The 22,083-nt window shown below is 42.5% G+C and overlaps 1 protein-coding gene across 1 annotated transcript in view; it reads right to left on the bottom strand.

Annotated features, from left to right (window-relative positions):
- Nucleotides 1–600: 600 nt before the first annotated feature.
- Nucleotides 601–22,083, bottom strand: part of LOC110971537 (fibroblast growth factor receptor-like 1) — a 33,712-nt gene continuing 12,229 nt past the window's right edge. Inside the window, exons 3-7 of the mRNA XM_022221903.2 lie at nucleotides 12,831–13,103; nucleotides 6,375–6,449; nucleotides 5,706–5,990; nucleotides 4,675–5,028; nucleotides 601–2,162 (exon numbers count right to left, since the gene is read on the bottom strand). Coding sequence (XP_022077595.1) covers nucleotides 1,726–2,162; nucleotides 4,675–5,028; nucleotides 5,706–5,990; nucleotides 6,375–6,449; nucleotides 12,831–13,103 — 1,424 coding nt within the window. The 3' untranslated portion in view covers nucleotides 601–1,725. The remainder of the gene's footprint in view (nucleotides 2,163–4,674; nucleotides 5,029–5,705; nucleotides 5,991–6,374; nucleotides 6,450–12,830; nucleotides 13,104–22,083) is intronic.

Below are 22,083 nucleotides of genomic sequence, written 5' to 3'. Positions count from 1 at the left end.
CCCTAAAGTTTCAGTCTCCTTTAACCCCAGACAGGCTGTTCAATGTTCTCACCCGTCATCTGTCTGGAGCCAAAGCTCATCTCCATCCTGCAATGCTCACAACAAAACAAGAGCTCACCTGATACAATGCTCCCCTTCTTTCCTAAGCAATCACAGGGTCCTGTCACATCACTCCCAGAGCAGGACAATGCACTTCCTAAATGGTGAAAGGAAATCCTACCTAGATCGGAGCTGAATGAGGTGGTGGTGCGGACCGGGGGGGAGGAGGCGGAGAGGGTAGATTCGCTTAAATGGGAAAAGATGCTGGTGGTTTGGTGTAGTCTTGCAGGGGCCATCACTCATCTAAAAAGCCACTGTGAGGCTGCTCTTGTGTCTGTATCTATTCAGTCATTCATCGCAGCAACTTGTGTCCCTCTGCTGGCTGCCCTCTGTGTCACCCTCAGCAGACACTTCAACCCGCTCAAAGGAGGAAAGCTGACCTGTGGGAGCAAAGCCTGGTGTTTTAGGACAGGTAGCTGCCGCTGAAATGACCTGATTCCCTGGGACCTTTACACCTTCACAAGCAGCAGTTCAGTCTGAGCAAATACACTGACCCCCATGAACCGTGTGACTCTCGCTTCAGGTCATTTAATTGAACTACCAAACCGTCAAACTTAAGATATTTTTGTGTTTTTTTTAACCTTGAACGGAGTACATCAAACAAGATAGTCAAATACAACCAATTACATACAGAAATACCTAAATATTGGCATGAAGTACATGTGATTAAACTGGGTGACAAAGTCCTCAAAATGTACTATACACAACAGGATACTTTAATAATATTACATATGTAAAATGCCTTACTCTGAAAAATAAACCTTTGATACATTTTTTTTTTAGCAAAATAAATTAAATATTCATGACTCGGTTCGATTATAAACGATTACAGCTTCATAAACTGTTGTTGGATGAGGTGGTGGTCAGAAAAAACTCATCCTTTGCTGGTTTATCTCAACATGCTACTGACTAATGATGGGAATCTACCTAAAAAAAAGTTAAAAATGATAACAAAGACCAATACAGTTCACATGGAAACACAATTCATCTGTCCCTTGCAGTCTTTGGCAAGGTTCGCATGCCATCAAAAGACTATAAAAACTTACCAGTCAATTTCATATCATTTTTAACAGAAGGGAGGGAACATCAGGGATAGTGGTCAGCATTCCCAGCATAATGCAGCTTCAACAAACAAAAGGACGACCTGAGTAGGAGCAGAAAAACAGCCCTTTGGTATATCTTGAGTACCATTTTCACCTTCATTACCAGGCAGAATGTCCACAGCACTCTGACAGCTGTGAAAGGTAAAACTTCCACTTTGGAAAATGCAAAAAATTCACCTGCTGAGGAAGGACCTTTCAGCCGGCCTGAATAGCTGCAATTAAACTCACACTCTGTACAAATGTCCTTGTCCTTTTTTGTATTAAGTGCACAACAAGGATTAATGGAGTTTAGTGGTGTGAGAATCTGACATTAAAAAAAGAGAAGCACCAAATATGGAAGGTTTTAACACAAACTGTGTATCACTGGCCATTGTTTTTTGTTTTTTCACACATGCACAATTTTCCCGACAACGTCCAGCTGTGAGAAGAGTCTGAATGTCACTCAGCAGCTGCCGTTCAAGTCCACGGCTCAGTGTCTGTCTGAGATACTGGAGAAGTTAGTGGGGAACACTTGGCACTGAGGCTAACACTGAAAATGAATGTGTTGATGCTGGTGTACTTTCCCGTCCACGTGGGAGTGAGTGTGCGTGTGAATGTCAGTGTAGATTTTGGGGTAGATTTTAGGGGGGATTGTGGGACCTCCCTGGCTGAGGAGGAGCTGCTGCTGGGCTAGGTACTCCTCATAGTTCACGGAGCTCAAGCAGTCTTTGTCTGGGTTTGAGGAGCCGGACGACGGAGCCACGCAGCCCCTGTCCCGCTCTCGATACGGCAGCCGATGGGAGCTCTGCAGCACCTGTGCGGCCGGAGCGCTGGGAGGAGGACAGTGTTTTCTGCTCTGGCAAAACCACAGTAGCACCGTGCCGAAGATGAAGACTATTCCAGCGGGGATGCCGATGATGACGGGCCAGGGGAGGGAGCTGGAGGCTGGCGAGAACATGGGAGTGATGGGAGGCTTTGTGTCTGCAAAAGAAGAGAACAATCAGAAAAAGTTGCCAACTCTTAAGTATTCCCATGTTAACTTACTGGATGAAAAGTTTAGCGCTTCAGGTCTGCAGATGATCTGTGATTCAAATGAAGAATGGATTCAACATTTTCATTTCTGTTCAATCACTTTATGAACTCATTTTAGAATTTTAACTGCTTCACAATGTAGGTTTTGAACAAAAAACTCAAACGTTAACTCAACTGAAATCACTCAATATTGTAATTTTCCATTATTGCACCATTGCTTCCCAGTTGCATATAACGACTTTATCTAAACAGCACATCCTACATCAGCTCCACTATATGTCAGTCAATAAAAAATGGAGCTGATAAAATTATTGCATAGCTGGATTTGCTGTATAATGCATAATAAGGTTGTGAGACTGTCCATGACTGACTGTAATATCCCCCAGCAGGAATGGTACAGTCCACCCACAAGGGCAAAGCGCAGAAATGGAAAATTACAAAACGAAGTGTTTTTTACAGCTTTTCTCAGTCGCTTTGGTACATTTCTCAGATCAGAATTAATTAAAACTACTTGTTCAATCTTCACATCATTGTGCACATCAAAAAAGCAGTTTCTCATTTCTTTGAACAAGTTGCAAACGCTTTGGTATGTCTATGCAAACGATTCTGTACAATTCTCTGCTGTTTCCTACATTATCAATTGCTTGTATCATGTTGATCAAAATGTATTGTAAAGGGTCTCTGCTGAATAGTCTCATCCCCCACAACATTTAGGCATTAGCTCATCGCATCAGTCTTTACATGCAAAATGGTTGAACATGTTGTCATAATATGTCGCGGATGTTTCTATACATTTCCATTAGACTTTTTTTTTCTAAATCTGTCATAAATTGGTAAATTGCTCCCAGGTGAATCTTGACTTTGTCTACAAAGGGAAATGTGTGAAGGGTTAGGGTTTTCTGAAATCGCTCAAAGACGTAAGAGAAGATCTTCGTGACATGGATGACAATTTGTGTCCCAACAGACAGGAATGTCAGGAGGTGTAGGAAGACTTCAGTGTATTTCCTGCAGCACTGCATGTACAGTTTTCCCTAAGGAGACTGTCCTATGTTCACATGTCTGCTTTTGTTTTTTCTTTGTCATGCAGCGCTGTTGCTTTTTGTATCACAAAGTCGTTGTCTGTCAATAAATTACAACTGTAAAAGTGTAAATGTGGATCTCGTCCAGTCTCTTGCAATCAGTCTCCCACATACACTAAGGTGTAAATTACAATTTGCAATAATTGCCATCAAAACTTTAGCCATAGTTTACATCAGAACATCCCTCCAGAGTCCACTGTAATAATGATAACATGACTAAGCAGTCTGACTGTCTCATCCACAGTGACACAAGGACTTGTCATTCTGAGGGCACTGACATGTTCACTGACACATATATTTACTTTTGAGAGATGCAGGTAATCCATGGTGCTTTGCTATTTGTACAAACTGTTTTGAAAAATGCACTTACTGTTTTGCGAATGACTTGAGAAATGTACCAAAGCGACTGAGAAAAACTGTAAATTTTGCTCAGGACTTTGATTTCAGTTCAAAAATCCAAACCTGAACAGTTAACAATGACTGTGAGAGGGATTCATCTATTCTTGAAGCAATGAAAAAAAATGGATAATTAAATATTGGAGCCCATTTTTCATTTGATTCAGTTTGGCATAAAAAACTGCAAAGGGTTGACGGAGCATAAACAGTTACATTCATTGTAATATTTTCCGATTCATTGCTTTCTCAGTAAAGGTCTTCATAAAGTTGGTTCTTTGATCAAATGTCACAATGTACGACTTTTTGTTTGTACGTAACCAAAAAAAAACCGCCAAACTTACATCACCTGAGCTCAATCTGCAGCTGCTGTGAGAGACTGAAGGATCTGTTTAATTTACAATAATAACAGATAAAAACAAGACTGTGAAAGAAAAAATACTCACATGTGTGGCACTAAAACCTACAAACATTTATTCTTGATAACTGGCCTAAATGATTGATTGAACATAGATTGTTACATTTTTAATAGCTTGATTAATGGATAATTGCTAAGAGCTGGTGGAAAATCTCCCTCAACCATCAAGAAACGGATGAAAGACGGGTAATTTGACTGTTTTGTATTTATTTGGTGGAAAATAAAACAAGCTCAGACTATATAAAAACTGAATCGAGACGGATGAAAGCAAAACATTTGTGCTTGTTTGTGCTTTCTTGTCATCTGTCCTCAGAAGAACTTCGTAGTCTTGTTTTTATTTCAGTTTGACATTCCTCTGACTTCTGTTGTTTTATGCACTGATGCAGACTCCTAAAAATAAACACCATGTAACATTCATAAATGTTTTACTGTAGTTTATATATATACTAGTATGCATATGTGTAAATATGTGTACTGATAGCACAGACTCCTGCCCAGGCTGCTGATTTGTTGCTCTACAGTGTGTTTGGATTGCTGCCGGCTGCACTGACACACTGTAAACACGCCTCACCTGGCAGCACAGTGAGGAAGGCACTGCGGAAGCTGTAGCCCATGGTGTTGGCGCCTAAGCAGATGTACATGCCAGCGTCCTCCTCCTTGGCGCGGGTAATGAGCAGCTTGTTGAGGAAGGAGCCGTCGGGCCTCGACCACACCTCCCCCGTGGGCAGCACCACAAATCTGTGGTCCCCCACCTCGATGGTGGAGTTGTAGCGGCTCTCCTCGTTGGTCTCCACACGTTTGAGCCACTGAATGACCGGCTTGACGTCGCTCCTCACTTTGCATTGGAAGGACGTGGTGCCTCCGTAGTCCACCGTCGTGTTGACCGGGTGAGTGCCCGTCAGAATAGGTTTGGAGTTCGTCCTCTCTGCATCGACACAAAGAGAAACTGTCACGGCACATCTTCTGACATGACAGCTCCTCTGCGGATAGATGGGGTCTTAGTTGCTCATACTGTTATTAGCCTCAGGCTTAGAACTTCTAATTGACAGAGAGGGAGGAATACCACATGTAACACAAGAAGTATGTGTGATTAGTTTCCTCTCTTTCTTTGCTCCTGGTTGTACAGCACACATTTCTCATGGGAAGGGGGGGCGGTGGGTCTGGCAGACAGCTGGGCTTTAATCAGCTCCAGATTGGGTAGATGGTCTCTGAACAGCCTCGCTCTCTTTTCCCCCCTGTGCAAACACTCGGGCACAAGCCCTCACTCTCAAGCTGGCGTCCTCAATATGCTTCTCATATACATGATTACACGAGCACATTCATATGAATAAGATCGCAATCAGACGTCAGGAGTACGTTGATCAGAGAGAAGATTTTTCAAAAGTTAGTTTTTCCTTGGTCAGAATCAGACCCGACTATTACAGTGATTAGACCATTTTAATTTCCTGCAGCAGTGTACATAAGACCGCAGAAATGATCCACACACACACAGCAGTAATTACCTCAATTAATTTGCTTGGCCTCATCTGTTAGCACGACTACGTATTTCCAGGTGAACATGTTTGGTATGTGAAGAGCTCAGGCTCTCTGTGGGATACTCACGTATGACCTCAACTTTGTACGTGGCGTTTATTTTCCCTGCTCGATTGGAGACCCTGCAGGTGTATCTGCCGCTGTGTTCTGGCGTCAGGTTCCTCAGACTGAGCGTCCACTTCTTCTCGCGGCCTTCACCGACCTCCTGCTCCGTCAGCAGCCTGTCGTCCTTCAGCCACACGATGTCCGGCCGAGGGTTTCCACTGGCCGTGCATTTGAGCCGCACTGAGCTGCCCACTGGACGAGCGATCACTCTTTTCCTCATCTTAGCAGGTTGGGTGAAGCGGGGACACACTTTGGGAGAAAACAGAAGAGAAATTTTTTACTTCACATGCTTTCTGACCATTTTCATATGTACTATGTAGCTGACTATTAAAACTTAATTCCTTTAATTTTCATTTATTACAGAGTAAAATAATGCAGACTTTTTGAATCCACCAACAATTACAATAATAAAACTTCAGAATTAACTGCAGACTTCACGCCTCTTTTTGCACAGAGATTAAAGGAACCCAACAGCTGACTTTAAATGCCAAAAAAAAAAAAAAAAAGCTAAACAGAACAGCAGCATGGTTTGATCATTGCCATGAAAGTACATGTGATGTGTTGTAAATACAATAAAGAGAGCAAAACCACTCAGATGGTCCTGTGATTTACAACTGCCAACAGAAACCTTACCGAGCTTTTCACTGCCCGTCTCAGACTCTGCTCCATCAGCTGGTCTGGGTCCAGTTTTATCAGAACCTGAGTCATCTGTTAACACAACAAGAGACGGCTCAGTCATGTGAGTGCAAAACAAAACATTAAAATGTTTATTTGTGTAAATACAGAAGAATAATTGCCATATAAAATTACATGCAATAGTAATCTAATATTAACATCACACTCTTAAATAACTAGAAATTCATTTTTCATATTGTAGGCTAATAAAGACAACAAAGAACTCAATGATATTTTCAGTGTACGGCCACATAAAACCTGTTTTAATTCATTTCTATCCTCATGTTAGTGCTACTGTCACAGCATTTATGGCAGCGGCCCAATGCCAAACCAGCTCAGAAAAGTGTTCTCGACTCTCTCTGAGTAAATTCAGCATTTATCGACAGGCTCCTCAGAGAGGGTTGCACGCTCAGGTCATTCTCTGTAGCATTTGGAAGTAATATGATCAGTTTTCATAAGCCCAGTTCCAGGAGACAGCTGTGGAGTTTATGTCATTGGCTGACATCATGCAGCGGAGCTAAGACAGGGCTTAGAGAAAATATAATGAGTGAAACCTAATCGACAGTTTGTGATGCGTATCGACTTTTCGAGTTAAGCAGTGATGAATTAACAGAGCAGATCAGGTTCCTCGCCAATATCTGCAGACACAGACATTAAGCAGATGACTATTAGAGAAGGGCTCCGCTTAAATGATTTGTTATGATACGACCGAGGTGCCGTTTCACATTAGGTTTGGTAGTCACTGACAACCAGCGAATGAGTGATATTTCAAAAACAACAACTATTAAATTATCAAAGTAGTTGCAGATGAAGTCTTTGTTGAGGGAATAACCGCATCATTTCACCTCTAGTTAACAGTATGTTCTAATAACAATCCAACAGGAAGAACCAACAGCCAGCTTTTTACCTTCCGTGACTTGTTTTCATTTCTGGTTCAGTGCTGCCCTATGTTGGATTTTTCAAGATGTAGTTTGGCACACTTGATTCTCTCTCCGGGCTTGATTGGGTCAGGTAAAGAGACCAGATGTGACTTCTAACCCCCTCGTTCTGCCTCCCTCTGAGTCCCCCCGAAACCCTCAAAGCTCTCTAGGGTTCTCTGGGTACAAACCCTCCTTTGTTTGTCCCCTGCAGCACCAAGCCCAGCCATGATGTCATGGCTATTTGAAGGGGTTTAACTGGCCAACTATAATAACCCATTCCTTTAAAAAACAGCCTCCACTGGAAGAAATATTTCTCTGTTGCTCACTTGGGCTCTCCGCATTCCTCCCGGTTCCTGAACCTCCCAATCCAAACAGAACATGGTCCCACACTGCCGGGGTTTTCTTTCTGACTTTTTTTTTCTTGAATCTATTTCCTCTCTACTTTTTGGTGATTCTAGGGAACAATGGCGCCCTTTATACGTCTGTCCTGTTAAAGCTATCCCTTGCCATTATTGTCTTTACACAATGCTGGCCCACTAAACTGCAGACAGGAGCGAGGTAGGAGGATCTCATGGCTGCCACATGATTGTTATTTTTGGAAGGTTAAAAAATGAAATAAACTATACATGAGGAAAGCTTCAGAAGGAAAGAGCCTGGTTTTTGTGTACCAGAAAGTTGTAACTTCTCATGGAATCAGTGGTCAAACAGCAAATCTTTAAACTTTACATACTGCATGAATGTAAATGTTCACTATGTCAATGGAAACTAAATTCTAAGAGTCATGATTCAAGCGCATTCTTATGCAACTCCGACTGAAACTACCAAGTTGGTTAAAATGCAATCAGCCTTTTTCCATGCAACTTGAATCCATTCATGGCCTCGCCACAGTGTTTGGGGTCTGACGCCATCCCCTCCCACTTCATTCACAAATCCAGCCACAGGAAACAGGCCACTACACACTCTCTGTGCTGGCCTCCTGTGCCAGCTGAATCTCAGAAAAAGGCCTGATGATCTGGGGTCACAATGAGCTCCAGATGTTGTTGGGGACATTGTAACATCCAGGGTAAAAGTTATGCACAGTGGCCTTTGCATCACACTCTGGAAACCTCTAAACAGCTACCACATGTGATCAGTCAGTTTATCCAGCAGTTGGCCTGGCAACGTCTCCAGAGAGGAGCAAAATGAAAAATGTGCCACGAGCGCCAACATCTCCGTGTAGAAATAATGCAGCCCTGCGCTAGCTCTGTAATATATATTATCCAGTCCTGTAAATGTTAATATGATAATCCCACATTAATGCTATTATGAAGCTGGCTGTAGCCTGAGAAGCCGAGGATGGAGAGGTCGCTGCATGCATCAGAATATCCTGATGGGGTGCTGGGAGGTGATGGGGCCAGTTGTCAGGAGACCACCCCAAACAGGGCCCAAACAGCCAGCTGGAGGGATTGAGGAGGCGCCATGTTGCACTGACTGACCAGATTCTTCAGATAGCTCTTGGGAGGACAGGCTTTCCGCTGGCAGATGGGAAGAGGGATATCTCTCCAGCCACAGTGGAACCCCCTCCTCCTCCTCCTCCTCCTCCTCCTCCTCCTCCTCTCCTTACATCAGCCTGCAAAACCCCTCACTCTCTCACTTCCAATCGGACTCCACTCTTTATCTCACTGTCTTTCTTCTGCTTGGCTTCTCTGCTGAGTCCCAGGCGATGTTTAAAAAGTTATGCTCTCCATGTCGGGCCGTGAACTTGAACCGCTGCCAGGATTAAGTCGACCCTTCTACCCTGACCGCCACTGAAACTGACTGCAGTTGCTTCTCGAACTTTTTCACTCTGTGATCTTGTAAAAACAATAAACTGACATGATGGATACTGTATGCTGGGAGCCCGCTACCCCTCATTTAGGGAGTTTCAAATAAATAAACTCTCCTCTCTGATCTTTTTGAGCAACATAACAGCACTCTCAACAGGTTAACTGCATGCAACTATATTAAAACAGTCCGCAATTAGCTGATTTAACGTTAATGGAAAGTGTTGCTCATGATAATTGCAGACTGTTTGGCTGTATTAGGCTGTATTCAATCCTGGGAGTGTTTTGACAATGAGGCCTCCTAATCTTTGTGGCAAAAAAGCACCCCGAATGAAATGCACTCCTGATGGAACAATTACCTATAAAAACAAACGCTGTGGCGATCCCTGCCAGCACATAATGGGATGACGGACAAGAGAGCAGAAACAGAGAAGGGGGTGTTCTTATTAGATGCAGAATTACGGCTCAGTGTCTAGAGTGGGTTTGTCACGGACTCAGCATCACCAGAGGACAAGAAGGAAATGGATCAGGATTAAGAGTCAGGCCAGAAAGTCTCTAGGTAACTCCATAAAGGGCAAAAACACTCCCGATAAAAATATGCTTCCAAGAAAGACTTATGATTAAACTTGCAAAGGTTTTTTTTTTTCCTCTCAGAATTACTGAGTGGGAGTAGAGCAGTACATGCAGTCAGGTTGAACTGATCTCCCAGCGACCCCTGCAGCTCCTTAAACTGTTTCCACTGAAGTCTTCATTCTCACTCTGTCGCTCTGCAGCAGAAGTCAGACCAGACAAATGGTCTGTCACATAAACACACCGCAGGGAGAAAGTTGTTCTCTATCACCAAGATTAATAGGCTAATTGTGTGTGTCTCCTGCGCTTGTGTGTCAGAATGATCATTATTTATCTCCCAACTCTGAACCAATATTTAAATCCCAAAATAAAGTCCATAAGCATACACAGTGTTTGGCTGTACCGCAAAGATAAATACTTTATTTTAAAAGTAAGCCCGTTTAAAGGGGGCAGTGGTCTAGAGACGTTTACTGACCTGTGTTTGGTTGTGTTTATTCAAGTACTTTCTCAGCTTTTCATGAATGTTGCAGCCAAAGCTACCTTCTATTCATCGAGTTTATATGAAAGGATGAAGTGCAACGGTCGACAACAAACTCTGCACATTTGCATGAACTATCTTTTTTATTATCTGAGCGAAAAAAAATGCTTTGAAAGCAGGTGAGAGGAAGGCCAAATATGTGGACATTTTGCTGCAACTATTTGCTGAATTTTCAGGTGCAATCTCAATTTGCCAGAAATTGTGACCTTCATTCTTCTATGCTTCTGTTGAATGCTAAGATAAGATAAGATCATCCTTTATTGCTCCCCACATCAGGGGAAATTCACATTGTTACAGCAGCAAATGATAAGATTTATAGGTGTTATTCAGTGTTAATAAAAATGTAATAGAGGCAAAGTACCTATGTGGCTGCAGCATTTTGTTAAACTGGCAGTATAGGTCAACTGAGGCACAGCAGAAATCACGTCTTTGACAGAAAAATGCCAATAAACAAATGTCCAACAACTAATAAATATCAACTCCTATGCAGATATAAATATTAATACAACTGTTAGTTACCAATGACATGTGAACTCCTGACACTGGTACTAACGATAACAATGAGTTGGGTTACTGATCTAACTAACTGTGACGAGTTAAGTTAGCTGGTTTCCCGGATTAGTTAATGCTTTGAGAAAAGAGAAAACCTGACGAATACCTTCAAATTTATGTGGTACCAACTGCTTTAATTGCAGGTCAATTTACTACCTACACTTTGGCTGATACTTTAGTTCCTTTTAGTGCTTGATTTTCAACTTACCACTTTCACTTCAACTTCTGTTTAGTTTTAAATTAAAGGTTCCACAAAGTCTTTTTCACTGTGTCCAGTTCTTCTGTGTTGGAGGTTTTGGCTGTGAGTATTTCTGTGCGACAGTATTCTTACTCACAACTGAAGAATTTTAAACAGTTAGCCGTCTTAAGCCGTGAGCTCTTCTGGGATTTTTCCCAGTTATAACGTGATAAAAAAGCAGCCAACATCCACTCCAAAAATTATTATTATTTCTTTCACAATCTCATGCCAGCATTGAAAATTTAAAAATGCAGCCCAGAAAATATGGAAATGTTCTGGCGTTTCTGTATTTTAGTACCACATTGCCTCCAGCATTTATCCGTTGCTGAGACCTCTTGAATAAATTTCAGTTCTGGAGTCACAAAATATCGTATCATGTTCTAATAACAAAACTATTTCTAAGGTTTCAGCTATGAATTTTCACAGCAGGCACACATGTTTTTCTTTAGATAATCTAACCTTATCTAGCCTATTTAACTAAGTCTTCTCTTCAGCATGTTGTATTTAAACATTTACTTTTGCAATATGGAAATCATGTAAAGGTTCACTTGCTGTCCTGTATTGCTATTTTATTTTAAATCATTTGAAACTCTGATGAGGGTCTTTTTGATGTGAAAAAAACCCATAACATAACATGTAAAGAACTTTGACAGCACCCAACCACGACTTTCAAATGACACGAGACTGGGTTATCCACAACATGATTGATTGTGAATGTGCTCCACTATAGAAAGTTCAGAAACTCAGACTGCCCTTTAACGCAGACACTGGCGGCCATGTCTGACTTTGATACTATATAGCACCACTGTATCATGAACCTTGACATTATAGCTGGCTCTGAGCCTCAATCTCCAACCTTTCATTTTAGCACAATCAGCAGACACCCTCTCTTTGAACTCACCAGCAGCTTCACATTGAGGGAGATCCTAAAATAAACTTTGGTCTCGTCTGTTTCCCACTCGTGCTTTACTGCAACAAGTGCCGTTTTCTAAAGTGATCTGTGTTTTCCGCTTCTGCCTGATTATGGCTCTTCTTCTGAAGCATGTCTGTCATAAGACTGGGCTATAACTCCTCCTGTGAGACAGAGAGAGCTCAGGCTCTGGCCCAAATTAGGCATCTTAGAGTAATTAGACTAAACACAGCCTTCATGCTTCACTCCGCTCATTCATCATGCTCTGCTCTAGCGCAGAGGAAATGCACTGTACGCACACGCACAAACGACTAACACTCGGTCAGACTGGGCTTAATCCTGCAGGCCCCATTCAAGAGCTGTGTGAGACTCTGGTCTGAAGACAAACCAGCACTTTAACACTGAATGTGTTTCTTATTGCGGAGCCGCAGACCTCCTGCCTCCACAGAGAGTAGCCTAAGGAAAAGGAAGAGCTGGAGATCCAATTGAGTCACAGAGGATGAAGTAGTATGAAACAATATCCCGTGCCGCTGTTGACTTTGGGCAGAGAGGTAGGGGCTGTTGCACATACAATAGAGTAGAGGATCAACCACTAAACCTTTATAAATCTTCTTGTTTTAGACCTCGACCTCTCAGAGTGATGCTGTCTCTTAACATTTGAACTATGGGGGGACTTTTGACTGCGGGAAAGTGTTACAAATCTGGCCTCAAAACACGACAGTGGAAGAAGATGTGGTCTGACCGTACAAATAGGGCCTGACTCACCGCCATGGTCTCTGGCTTTAGTTACCAGACAGGTGACTTCATGTTTTATTGTTGCTGAATTAGGCTTAAACTTTTAACAAGAATGACACATTTTCCAAATGAAATCCGTCTGTGCTCACCGATGACGATGAGGGTGTAGTTGATGTTTACACTACCAAAGCCGTTAGTCGCTTTACAGATGTAGGTCCCTGTATCGTCCGCCTCCACCTCTTTGATCTTCAGGCCCATCCGGAGGATACGGAAGCGAATCCAGCCGCTGTGGATGTTGCGTCCATCCTTGGTCCACATTATGAGCGGCGGAGGGTCTCCTTCCACGGGACACGGCAGCTTGATGGCGCTGCCCAACCGGGCTGTCTGTCTGTGAGCAACTTTCTCAGACACCCGTGGAGGTCCTGGAGATACACAAACACAAAAACAACCTGCTTTTTAAATCCAGTTTTTGTAAGCTGGGTTTCTGTGACTGACAAAAATATTTAAATGGTGTCTCACATGTGGCAGCCTAGAATCAAAAAGTGAAAAACAATTATTCACCGTCTTATTCCTGTGATTGTGGAAAAGATAATAAAATATCATCGACACCAGTTTTTCGTAGCCTTTTGGACTTGTAACCCTCTCAAACAATGCAATACAGTATCTACCTGTAGCTCTTCACCACAGGTTGCATACATACCACAGGTTGCATACATCTCGCATCTGTCCAGTTGCAACTAGTTTGGCCAGTGAACAACTAAAGCTCAAAGACATTTTTGTGTTTCTAAGTTACATATTTAGAACTGTGTCATGAAAATAATCCCATTCCGTGATAAAATAGCCTTGATGTCTACCGGGTTGCTTCATTTACCTGTGAATTTCTCACCTCTTTCTCTGCTCAGCCCTTCCTTTTTGCTGCAGCTCTGGCACACCAGCTCACCAAAAACTGTGGCTCAAACACAGTAAAACCACTCTATGCTGTGCAACACCAAGTTGTAATATTGAAGCAATCTGACAATACAAATCTGAAGAAAAATAACTTTCTTTAGGATTTTTGGAGTATGAATCCCTGAAAGACATCTATATACTGCAGTTTCAAGGTGGAAATACTCAGCCATGGTGTTGACTACTTATTTCACTCATGATGTGTCTTCTGTCTCAGTTCTCAGCTCAAAAATTACCACTCATCACACAAAACCCTCATAACTCACACCATTAAAAGAAAAAACAAGCTCTGTATTTGCAGTTAAACTCTACCTTTAACTAGCACTTTTAAAAAAAAAGCAGGGTTTTGCATATTTGACTAGTTCCATCCCAGATTATGCTTCAAGCTTTTGATATGAGCGGTACTGGAGTGAAATTGGAGCCTGGCTTTTTGAAAACTATGCTCTTCACTCCATCCAATATTCTTCATTCACATTCACTACTTACCAACACACGTGCTGTGAATGGACATGTGAACAAGGTAGAAAACTTTAACAAGATTGACATGTACAATTCAAAGGAAAACAATCCCAACAAGAAGTTTTACCAAACTTGGACCGCCCGGCGACAAAGATGACCCCTGTGACCTTGAAAATGAGGCCAAGGTCACCAAATGCGAATTTGAGCTGTGTCTTATTATGGTACACCTGTGTACCAAATATGGTGAGGCTACATCAATATTTTATCGAGTTATCGCACGGAAACCAAATTGTTACAGACAAACAAGCAAGCAACCAACCAAAGACCATGCAGCTCAAAACAATACCTTGCGGAAAACGATGTTTGCCGGGCGGTAATAATTTGAATAAATTCTAATAAACATGTGAACATCTACATTTCCATGACAAATGTCCGCTCGCTCTGCTGCTGGAGATTGTGTGATGTGATTAAAGCTCCGGAGCAGCTACTGAATGAACCTTGTGGTCAGGCTGTTTTGCCAGCTGCTGTTTCCAAAGTCAAGAAATCCAACAGTGTCAAAACTATTAACTCGGTCATTAATTTTGGTTCAGCTAGTGAATGACGTAAAAAAAAAATCTTTGAACATCAGAGCAGCTTAACTAACACAAGTGCATCAGAATAACAGGATATCTGAATCCTGGTTTCCTTCACTAAAACTGTGTGGTTGTGGGCGGATGAAATGAGATAGAGGTAATTTGTCATCTTTTCGCTGATTACCCAGAAATCTTGAAACCAGATTGTAATAATTGGGCCAGTCCTGTCATTCACCGCCTGCACTGAGAGGGTAAAGTGTTCAGGCTCTGGTTTTGCGTAGCGTGCAAAAGATCAAAGCGATGAGGGGGGCGGGTCGCAGCGAGACGGACAGCAGCCTGTTCTCCTTGCTCTTAATTGGCTCAGGTCTGCTCCCTCAGATCTGGTGAAGTGGAGCGGGCCGAAACACCGTGTGATGGTGTTAGGAGGCCTGCAACACTGCTCGCACAGCACCAGGCCTTCAGCTAACTCCCCCACCATAAACTAAACAAAACCCCGAATTACCGAGCAGACTAGACACAGAACAGGAGCTCCAGCGAGCGAGAGAGGGGGACGAACTGCAACCAAAGCCTATAGCTGCTACAACCCTCAAAAGTACACAGAGCACAGTCTGTGCCTCAGAACAAATGGCCGGTCTGGTAGCAGTAAAAACAATGGGGAGGGTAAGCACACATGGCCTCTCCCAACACACGCTCAAACACACACACAGTCACATTCCTCTGGTGCATTTCACACATATGGTAAACAAGAAGTTCATTATACTGATTGGTGTGTAGAGGGGGAGGCTGACACAGGTAACTTTCATCCGTCACATTGCCGACAGATGCATCTCAGCCGCAGGTACAACATCTGGACTGCTGTGCCAGTGACCTCTGATGCTAAAAAAAAAAAACCTGGACACATTTTCTAAAAACTACATCGCTGTAAACACTAGGTCATAAAACTCAGTGAATTATATGAGCATAAAACCAACAAAACCTTCTTTCCACCATGTTTCTATGTCTTTTTCAACCATGCATGAACACACATATACTGAGAGTTTTCCTTCCTCTCTGTGGATGGCCTTTCCTGGTCCACAGCGTGCACAGGAAATTGGAAGTGTCATTGTTTATGTCTGTGGAGAAAACGCAACCACAGTCTTTTTGGCTGTTGTCAGCTGGCCCATATCTCACTCCACTGCTACCAGGAAATCGGAACAGAGGCACTCACTGTTTCTCCTCTGCATGCCCTGCTTTAGGACCACAAACAGGTCACAGCGCCGGCTTGGTGCTGCTGGAGCTCATATGGACCGAGTTCATCCTGAAGGACTGAACTGCTTCGTAAAAACATAAATATATTTCTGCCAAATCTTGAACAAATAGGCTTCAGTTATCTCCCCTGACTTATGGTCCCGCTAGTCACTCAACCATGGGTTTCTTCTGGATTAATGGAGAGGCCTGACTTAGAAAAACAAGGCCTGATTCATGTCAAAGGTTCAGCTGAAGTGAAGTGTCGAAACACACTGACCCTGCAGAGGCACTGCTTCTGTCAAACAAAGCTTTCTGGAAGCTGGAAATGCATTTCTTGAGAGGTAAAAGTACTTCTGAAGAAAATAAAAAGAGACATGGGAACATCTGAATGCCCTTTTCATTCTCATTTCTTTATTTAATTGGAAGGGACAGCGCATATTAATGAATGTACGATCTCATAAGTTTACGCAAGGTTGCAGTAAATAAGCCGGATTTAGCACAAAGCTAATTTCCATCCATTGTCCCAAACATAAAAGAACAGCATAGAGGATTACAGATGTATAAAAGCAATATAGTAAAACAAAGACAATGATGATAAATTAATTGTGTCTGGGTTATTCCCATCCTAAAATGCTATTATTTTAGTAAAGTCATAGAGCTTGTCAAAAAGTGCTTATAGTTTGTAAAAATACATGAGTGCACTGCAACTTCACTTACCGTAACTGCAAAGTGTTGTTCGCACAACATTCAACATTTTCTACACATCCACACCAACCTTAAAGTGATGATCCTTTTATAATCTCCTTCCATGTGACAAGTTTTGCCCTACTAAGGTGGAATTACAGATTGGTTTGTATGTTTGTGACTTTATGTTGATGGTTGGTGGTCCAACTTGAAGAAATGATGAAACATTTTGGAAAATGGGCCCCTTTGCATTATGCAGTTATACATGCAGATCAATGCTATTCTTACAGACACTAAATATAAGACAACAGCCAGCAGCTACATAGCTTAGCTTCTCAAAAGACTGAAATCAGGTAGAAACAATGAGCTAGCTCTGCGCACAAGTAACTAATCCAACATCCAATATAGTATAACCTCTTATAAATCCAGGATTTCATGTTTTTACCTTCAGTTTTTGAAAGAATTAAACAAAGAAGTAGTGTGTTTATGGCAAAATGACAGAGAAACCCGTAGATGGACCTTTAAAGATCAATAACAGGCGGGTTTATATGGAAAATTGAGCTCAAAACTAGAAATTACGAGAAACAGTTAGCACAGCTGTGTTCGAAAGGACGAAATCTGTCTATCAACTCCATGTTAATGTGACCGTACTGTTTTTATTTTTAATCCATATATAAAACCAGATGGGGCTGCACAGTGGAGTAGTGGTTAGCACTTTCGCCTTGCAGCAAGAAGATCCCTGGTTCAAGTCCCGGCCTGAGCCTGGAATCTTTCTGCATGGAGTTTGCATGTTCTCATGAATGCGAGTGTGATTGTTTGTCTGTATATGTAGCCCTGAGACAGACTGGCGACCTGTCCAGAGTGTCCCCTGCCTTCGCCCGAGTCAGCTGGGATAGGCCCCAGCACCCCCTGCGACCCTAGTGAGGATAAAGCGGTGTATAGAGAATGGATGGGATGGATGGATAAAACCAGATGAGTGACACGTTCCCTCTTGTTTCCACACTTGTCCAAAGATTTTTTTTCTTAATTTATCATAAAACATTCCATCAAAGTCGAGTAAATTACTGAGGAAAAAAATAAACAAACCAAAGTTAGTGTATTTCCAAAAATATCAAACTATTCCATTAACTAGGATTCAGGTCTATGTGGTCTTGAACTTTGATTGCTCAGGACAAGTCCAGCGGCTCCTGAGCTTTTTGGGTTAATAAACTAAAAAGCTTTGGCTGCTGCTCCAGGCGCGAGGAATGTGCAACAAATGATTTCCTCCCTTCATCTCCACTCCTAAAAAGCTTTTGAAGTCCTTTTGAAAAACAAGGCATGAAGAAGTGCTGAAATCAAGGACACCCTCTGAATAACTTAATAAGTATTTGTGCTGTCTGCATGACCACCATCCTTTCTTCAATGGGGACTCTCCTCCTCCACCTCCTCCTTCTCAAGGACAGGTTCTCTTAACCTTGGAGTTGAAAGCTTTGAAACCACAGAGAGGTCCTCTGTGGAAAAGGAGAATTATTGTCTTATCTGCTTGGTTGTAAGATATAGTTCAAGATGTCCGATACACAGCTTGTCATCACTCTATGCTTACGTAAAATGCACTGGAGATGCACTTTATTTTGCTGTTTATCTCTTTCCTGGCTGCAGAACTAAGCACTATGGTCCTCCACTGATGCTGTGACGAATGGAAATCTGCCCGACTTATGACAAACTGGTGAGCGTTTCACAGTGTTTACTCAAATTGTTACAGCTGTTAGTTGCTCAGTAAATGGAAAATGATACACATGACCATATGGGCTTTCCCGTATTGCAGCGATGGTTGGTAAAGCGCTCCTTATTATAGCCGAGCTCCATGTGTGAATGGAATCTTTCATAGTGCAGGAAGAGGAGGAGGAGGCCTGGCGACTCACAGAATTAGCTCTGTTTTTCTTTGCTCAATTTGGTGATGGATTATTTTAAGAGAAAGGGGCACATTCAATAAGAGGCATTCTTGTGATTCAGACTAAATATAGCCATTTTTGCTAAACCTTGTGAGCGGGTTAATGAGCTGTTGATCTGTCGTGCAGGCAGCCGTGGAGGGAAATACGCTAGGAAATGTCAGAGAGCAAATGAAAGAGAAAGAGGAACACAGAAAAAAAAATTAAAGACTACAAAGGCTTCCAGACTTGAGTAATGTTCAGATGTGCTGGCACCTCTCTCCTTATTTATTTTCTCTTTTACAAAACACCTGCGGATTTGTAATGATGTGTACAAGCATTTTTCAGTCTATACAAAGCGCTTTGGTCTTTTTAGTCATTGCAAACATGCCAATAAAGGGATGACTAGGCTGCTGACAGCCGCTCCAATAGAGAACACCTGGAACTTATCCCGCCACAATGAGAACAACTTTATAATGCACGCAACACCGTCTGCCCGATGCAGGATACAGTTATTCAAACATCTTCTAATAAAAAGGATTTTGGTGCTTAATCTCCAGCCAACTGCAAGAATTTTCTAATGCATCAAAAGGCCTTTGGCCAATGCCAGACTGTAGTGATTCATTACTTAGATAAACACTGATCTTAGCGAATGTGTCTTCAATATGCAGTATTTACATAAAGGATAAGAGGCACAGAGACAGATAGGAGCTGGAGAATGCTTCCTCCTACTCAGCGGCACTGTATTAGCTCAGCAGACCGTACAAGAGCAGACAGACCTCGAGCACAAGAGAGGAATGAGTTTAATGGACCCTACGCTTCCAGGGAAATATTCTAACGTGCATTTCTTTAAAAGCTCAGGAGGAGCACTTGCACCGTACAAATCAAAGAAATATAAATTAAAAAAAGTAAGTGAAGCTTTAGCGACATGAGAGAGGAGGGAAAAAATGCACCAAAAATACATGAAAGCTAGAAATCGAACCCAGAGCCGAAGACCGAAGGGGCCGGGTGAAGGCGAAAGGTGAGGCAGACACCGTGGCTCGGGGAGTGTGTGAAAGGCCAGAGCTTCTGTTCAGAGGCTGCTGCTGCGCTCGGCTATACATTTCACAAGCGGAGATAAAAATCTGCATAAAACAGTGAGAGAGAGAGGGAAGGAGAGCCACCTTGGCAATTCAAGAAAGGAGGCGAGGTGAGGGAGGTGGAGGAGGAGGGAGGAGGGTGGAGGGGCAGTGACAGGGTGAAAGGGGATGGGATATGTGGAGTGGCAGGAGAGGCTGTTCTGACAGCAGCGGGGCAGCGGAGGGTGGAGAATGCCGTCTTTTCTTACCCCTCCAGACGTCCTGCCCAGCGACTTCACCCAGCGTGGTAATCAATACCTGTTATTTTCCCCTCTCGACTTTCCAATCAATAGATAAGAGTGGGCTAAGACCAGTCCGGACAATGGCTCTTTCTTCGGCACCATCAGATGTGGGCTGAATAGCAACTGCTTCGGTGGTGGGAATGGTACAGGAGGAGCTATTGGGTGACACGCCGGACTAGAGAAACAGCAGGAGGGGTGGAATAAAAAGAAAAGGGAATAAGATGCTCCAGTCGATCTATCTGATTAAAGAAGAATCACTGGAATAACGTGAATCAGCATCTGCTTCTTTCACTGCAGACTGTGGAACAACAGACTCCTGCCGACTCCTCCACAAAATAACAGGAGAGAAATTACTCCGGTGTCATAAAGCTCCTAGAAACATCTCCATCACGCGGCCTTCCCTTAACAGGCCCTACTGTGGAGCCTTTGAACTCTAAGCTGCTATATTTCATTAAACTTGACTGCCTCCTCTGGGCCCCAGCTGCCTCTGCTGGAGAAAAGGGCATGTGTTTAAATGTGTACTGCTTTGTAAAGTCCTTTCTACTGTCTTCTGTAGCTGCAGTGCAAATAAAATCAAGGCTACACCCACGATATATCAGCCACTTTTTCTTTGTTTGTTAGTAAACCATATAGATACTGTTATTGTTCTGAATATTAGTCAAAGGTTGTGCAGAGAGGTGTCATTTCCACCCAAACACAGACTACATGTGCTACCATCACACAAAAATAAATGCATTTTAATGTAATAAAGCATTATTTTAATAGGAGTGTATTTTATTTAGACTGATCACAAGACAAGATATGTCAAGATACATACAACTTACTGCCTCAGCAAATAATTTCCTGGAAGGAATCCTAACGCTTTCTACCTTACAGAAACTTGGACGCTTTCATTACATGAAAGCCTCTTTCACTTCAGGTTCAAGTTTCCATAAGGACTCTGTACTTTTCCAGGCATGTGGAATTATGGAAAAGTATGGCGTTCTTATGGAAAGTCCTTCACCTGAATTAATGGAGGCCTTTCACATAATGTTTTTGGAGGGGCCTATTTTTTTGTCTTGCTGCTGGATAGTGAACAGGAGGTGCAATGGAACAGTTCACAAGCTGGTTTTCCAGTGTTGCTACCTGCACAAAAAGTACATAAAGTGGGCTTTTTTCTGTTAAAAGCGGTGACTATTTAGTCTGTTACACTAAAAGTACTTTGAAAAGGTCTTGAAAGAGGAGTTTTTTTTCTAGAAATAAAACAGTATTTTAGTGACTCAAGTTGTCCTGGGGTAGTTAAGTGGCATCAAGGGTTCTTGTTTGTGTTACTGTTTTCCTTGTGTTGTTTTTCAAGCAGGAATATTACATATCTTTCTTCAGAAAACACGTTGTTGAGACATTACATGGAAACATCAGCACTGAAGATTATTTTGGGGGAATTCTACAGACACTGTCCCGTAAATACTCACTCAAGTATGTATTAATTCACAGCTGAAAATAGTCCCCAACAAACACTCAATCCACAAGAGTTTGAAAACCATTTACCAAAAATTACATATATGTGACTTTTGCTTAACGATTTATATGTTGAAAGGTAACTGACTGCGGCTGCACAGTGGTGTAGCGGTTAACACTTTAGCCTTGCAGCAAGAAGATCCCTGGTTCACATCTCGGTCTGGGCCTGGGATCTTTCTGCATGGAGTTTGCATGTTCTCCCTGTGCATGCGTGGGTTTTCTCCGGGCACTCCGGCTTCCTCCCACAGTCCAAAAATATGCTGAGGTTAATTGATTACTCTAAATTGCCCGTAGGTGTGAATGTGATTGTGATTGTTTGTCTGTATATGTAGCCCTGTGACAGACTGGCGACCTGTCCAGGGTGTTCCCTGCTTTCGCCCGAGTCAGCTGGGACCCCCGACCCCAGTGAGGATAAAGCGGTGTATAGAGAATGGATGGATGGATGAATGGATGGATGGATGGAGAAGTAACCGACTGGCTTGTAGCTTAGCAACAGAAGGTGTTTAGCATATTGTTGGGTTTGGTCTTTCTTAGGATTTGTTGCCATTCTTAAAAATAATAAATAATTCCAACCTCAACCTCGATGTGCTAGTCATTTTCTGGTAATTATTACCCTCACTTTAAAAGAAAAACATGAAGTAGCCGAGGAAATAAACAAAGCTCTACTTAAGTTGGTAAATGTAACTAAGTAACTGATGTGATGAATTTGTTTAACCCTCGTGTCGTCCTGCGGGTCAAAGTGATCCGTTTT

Source organism: Acanthochromis polyacanthus, chromosome 1, assembly GCF_021347895.1.
Source record: "Acanthochromis polyacanthus isolate Apoly-LR-REF ecotype Palm Island chromosome 1, KAUST_Apoly_ChrSc, whole genome shotgun sequence".
Classification (NCBI taxonomy): Eukaryota; Metazoa; Chordata; class Actinopteri; family Pomacentridae; genus Acanthochromis; species Acanthochromis polyacanthus.
This window is presented reverse-complemented; position numbering and strand designations above follow the sequence as displayed.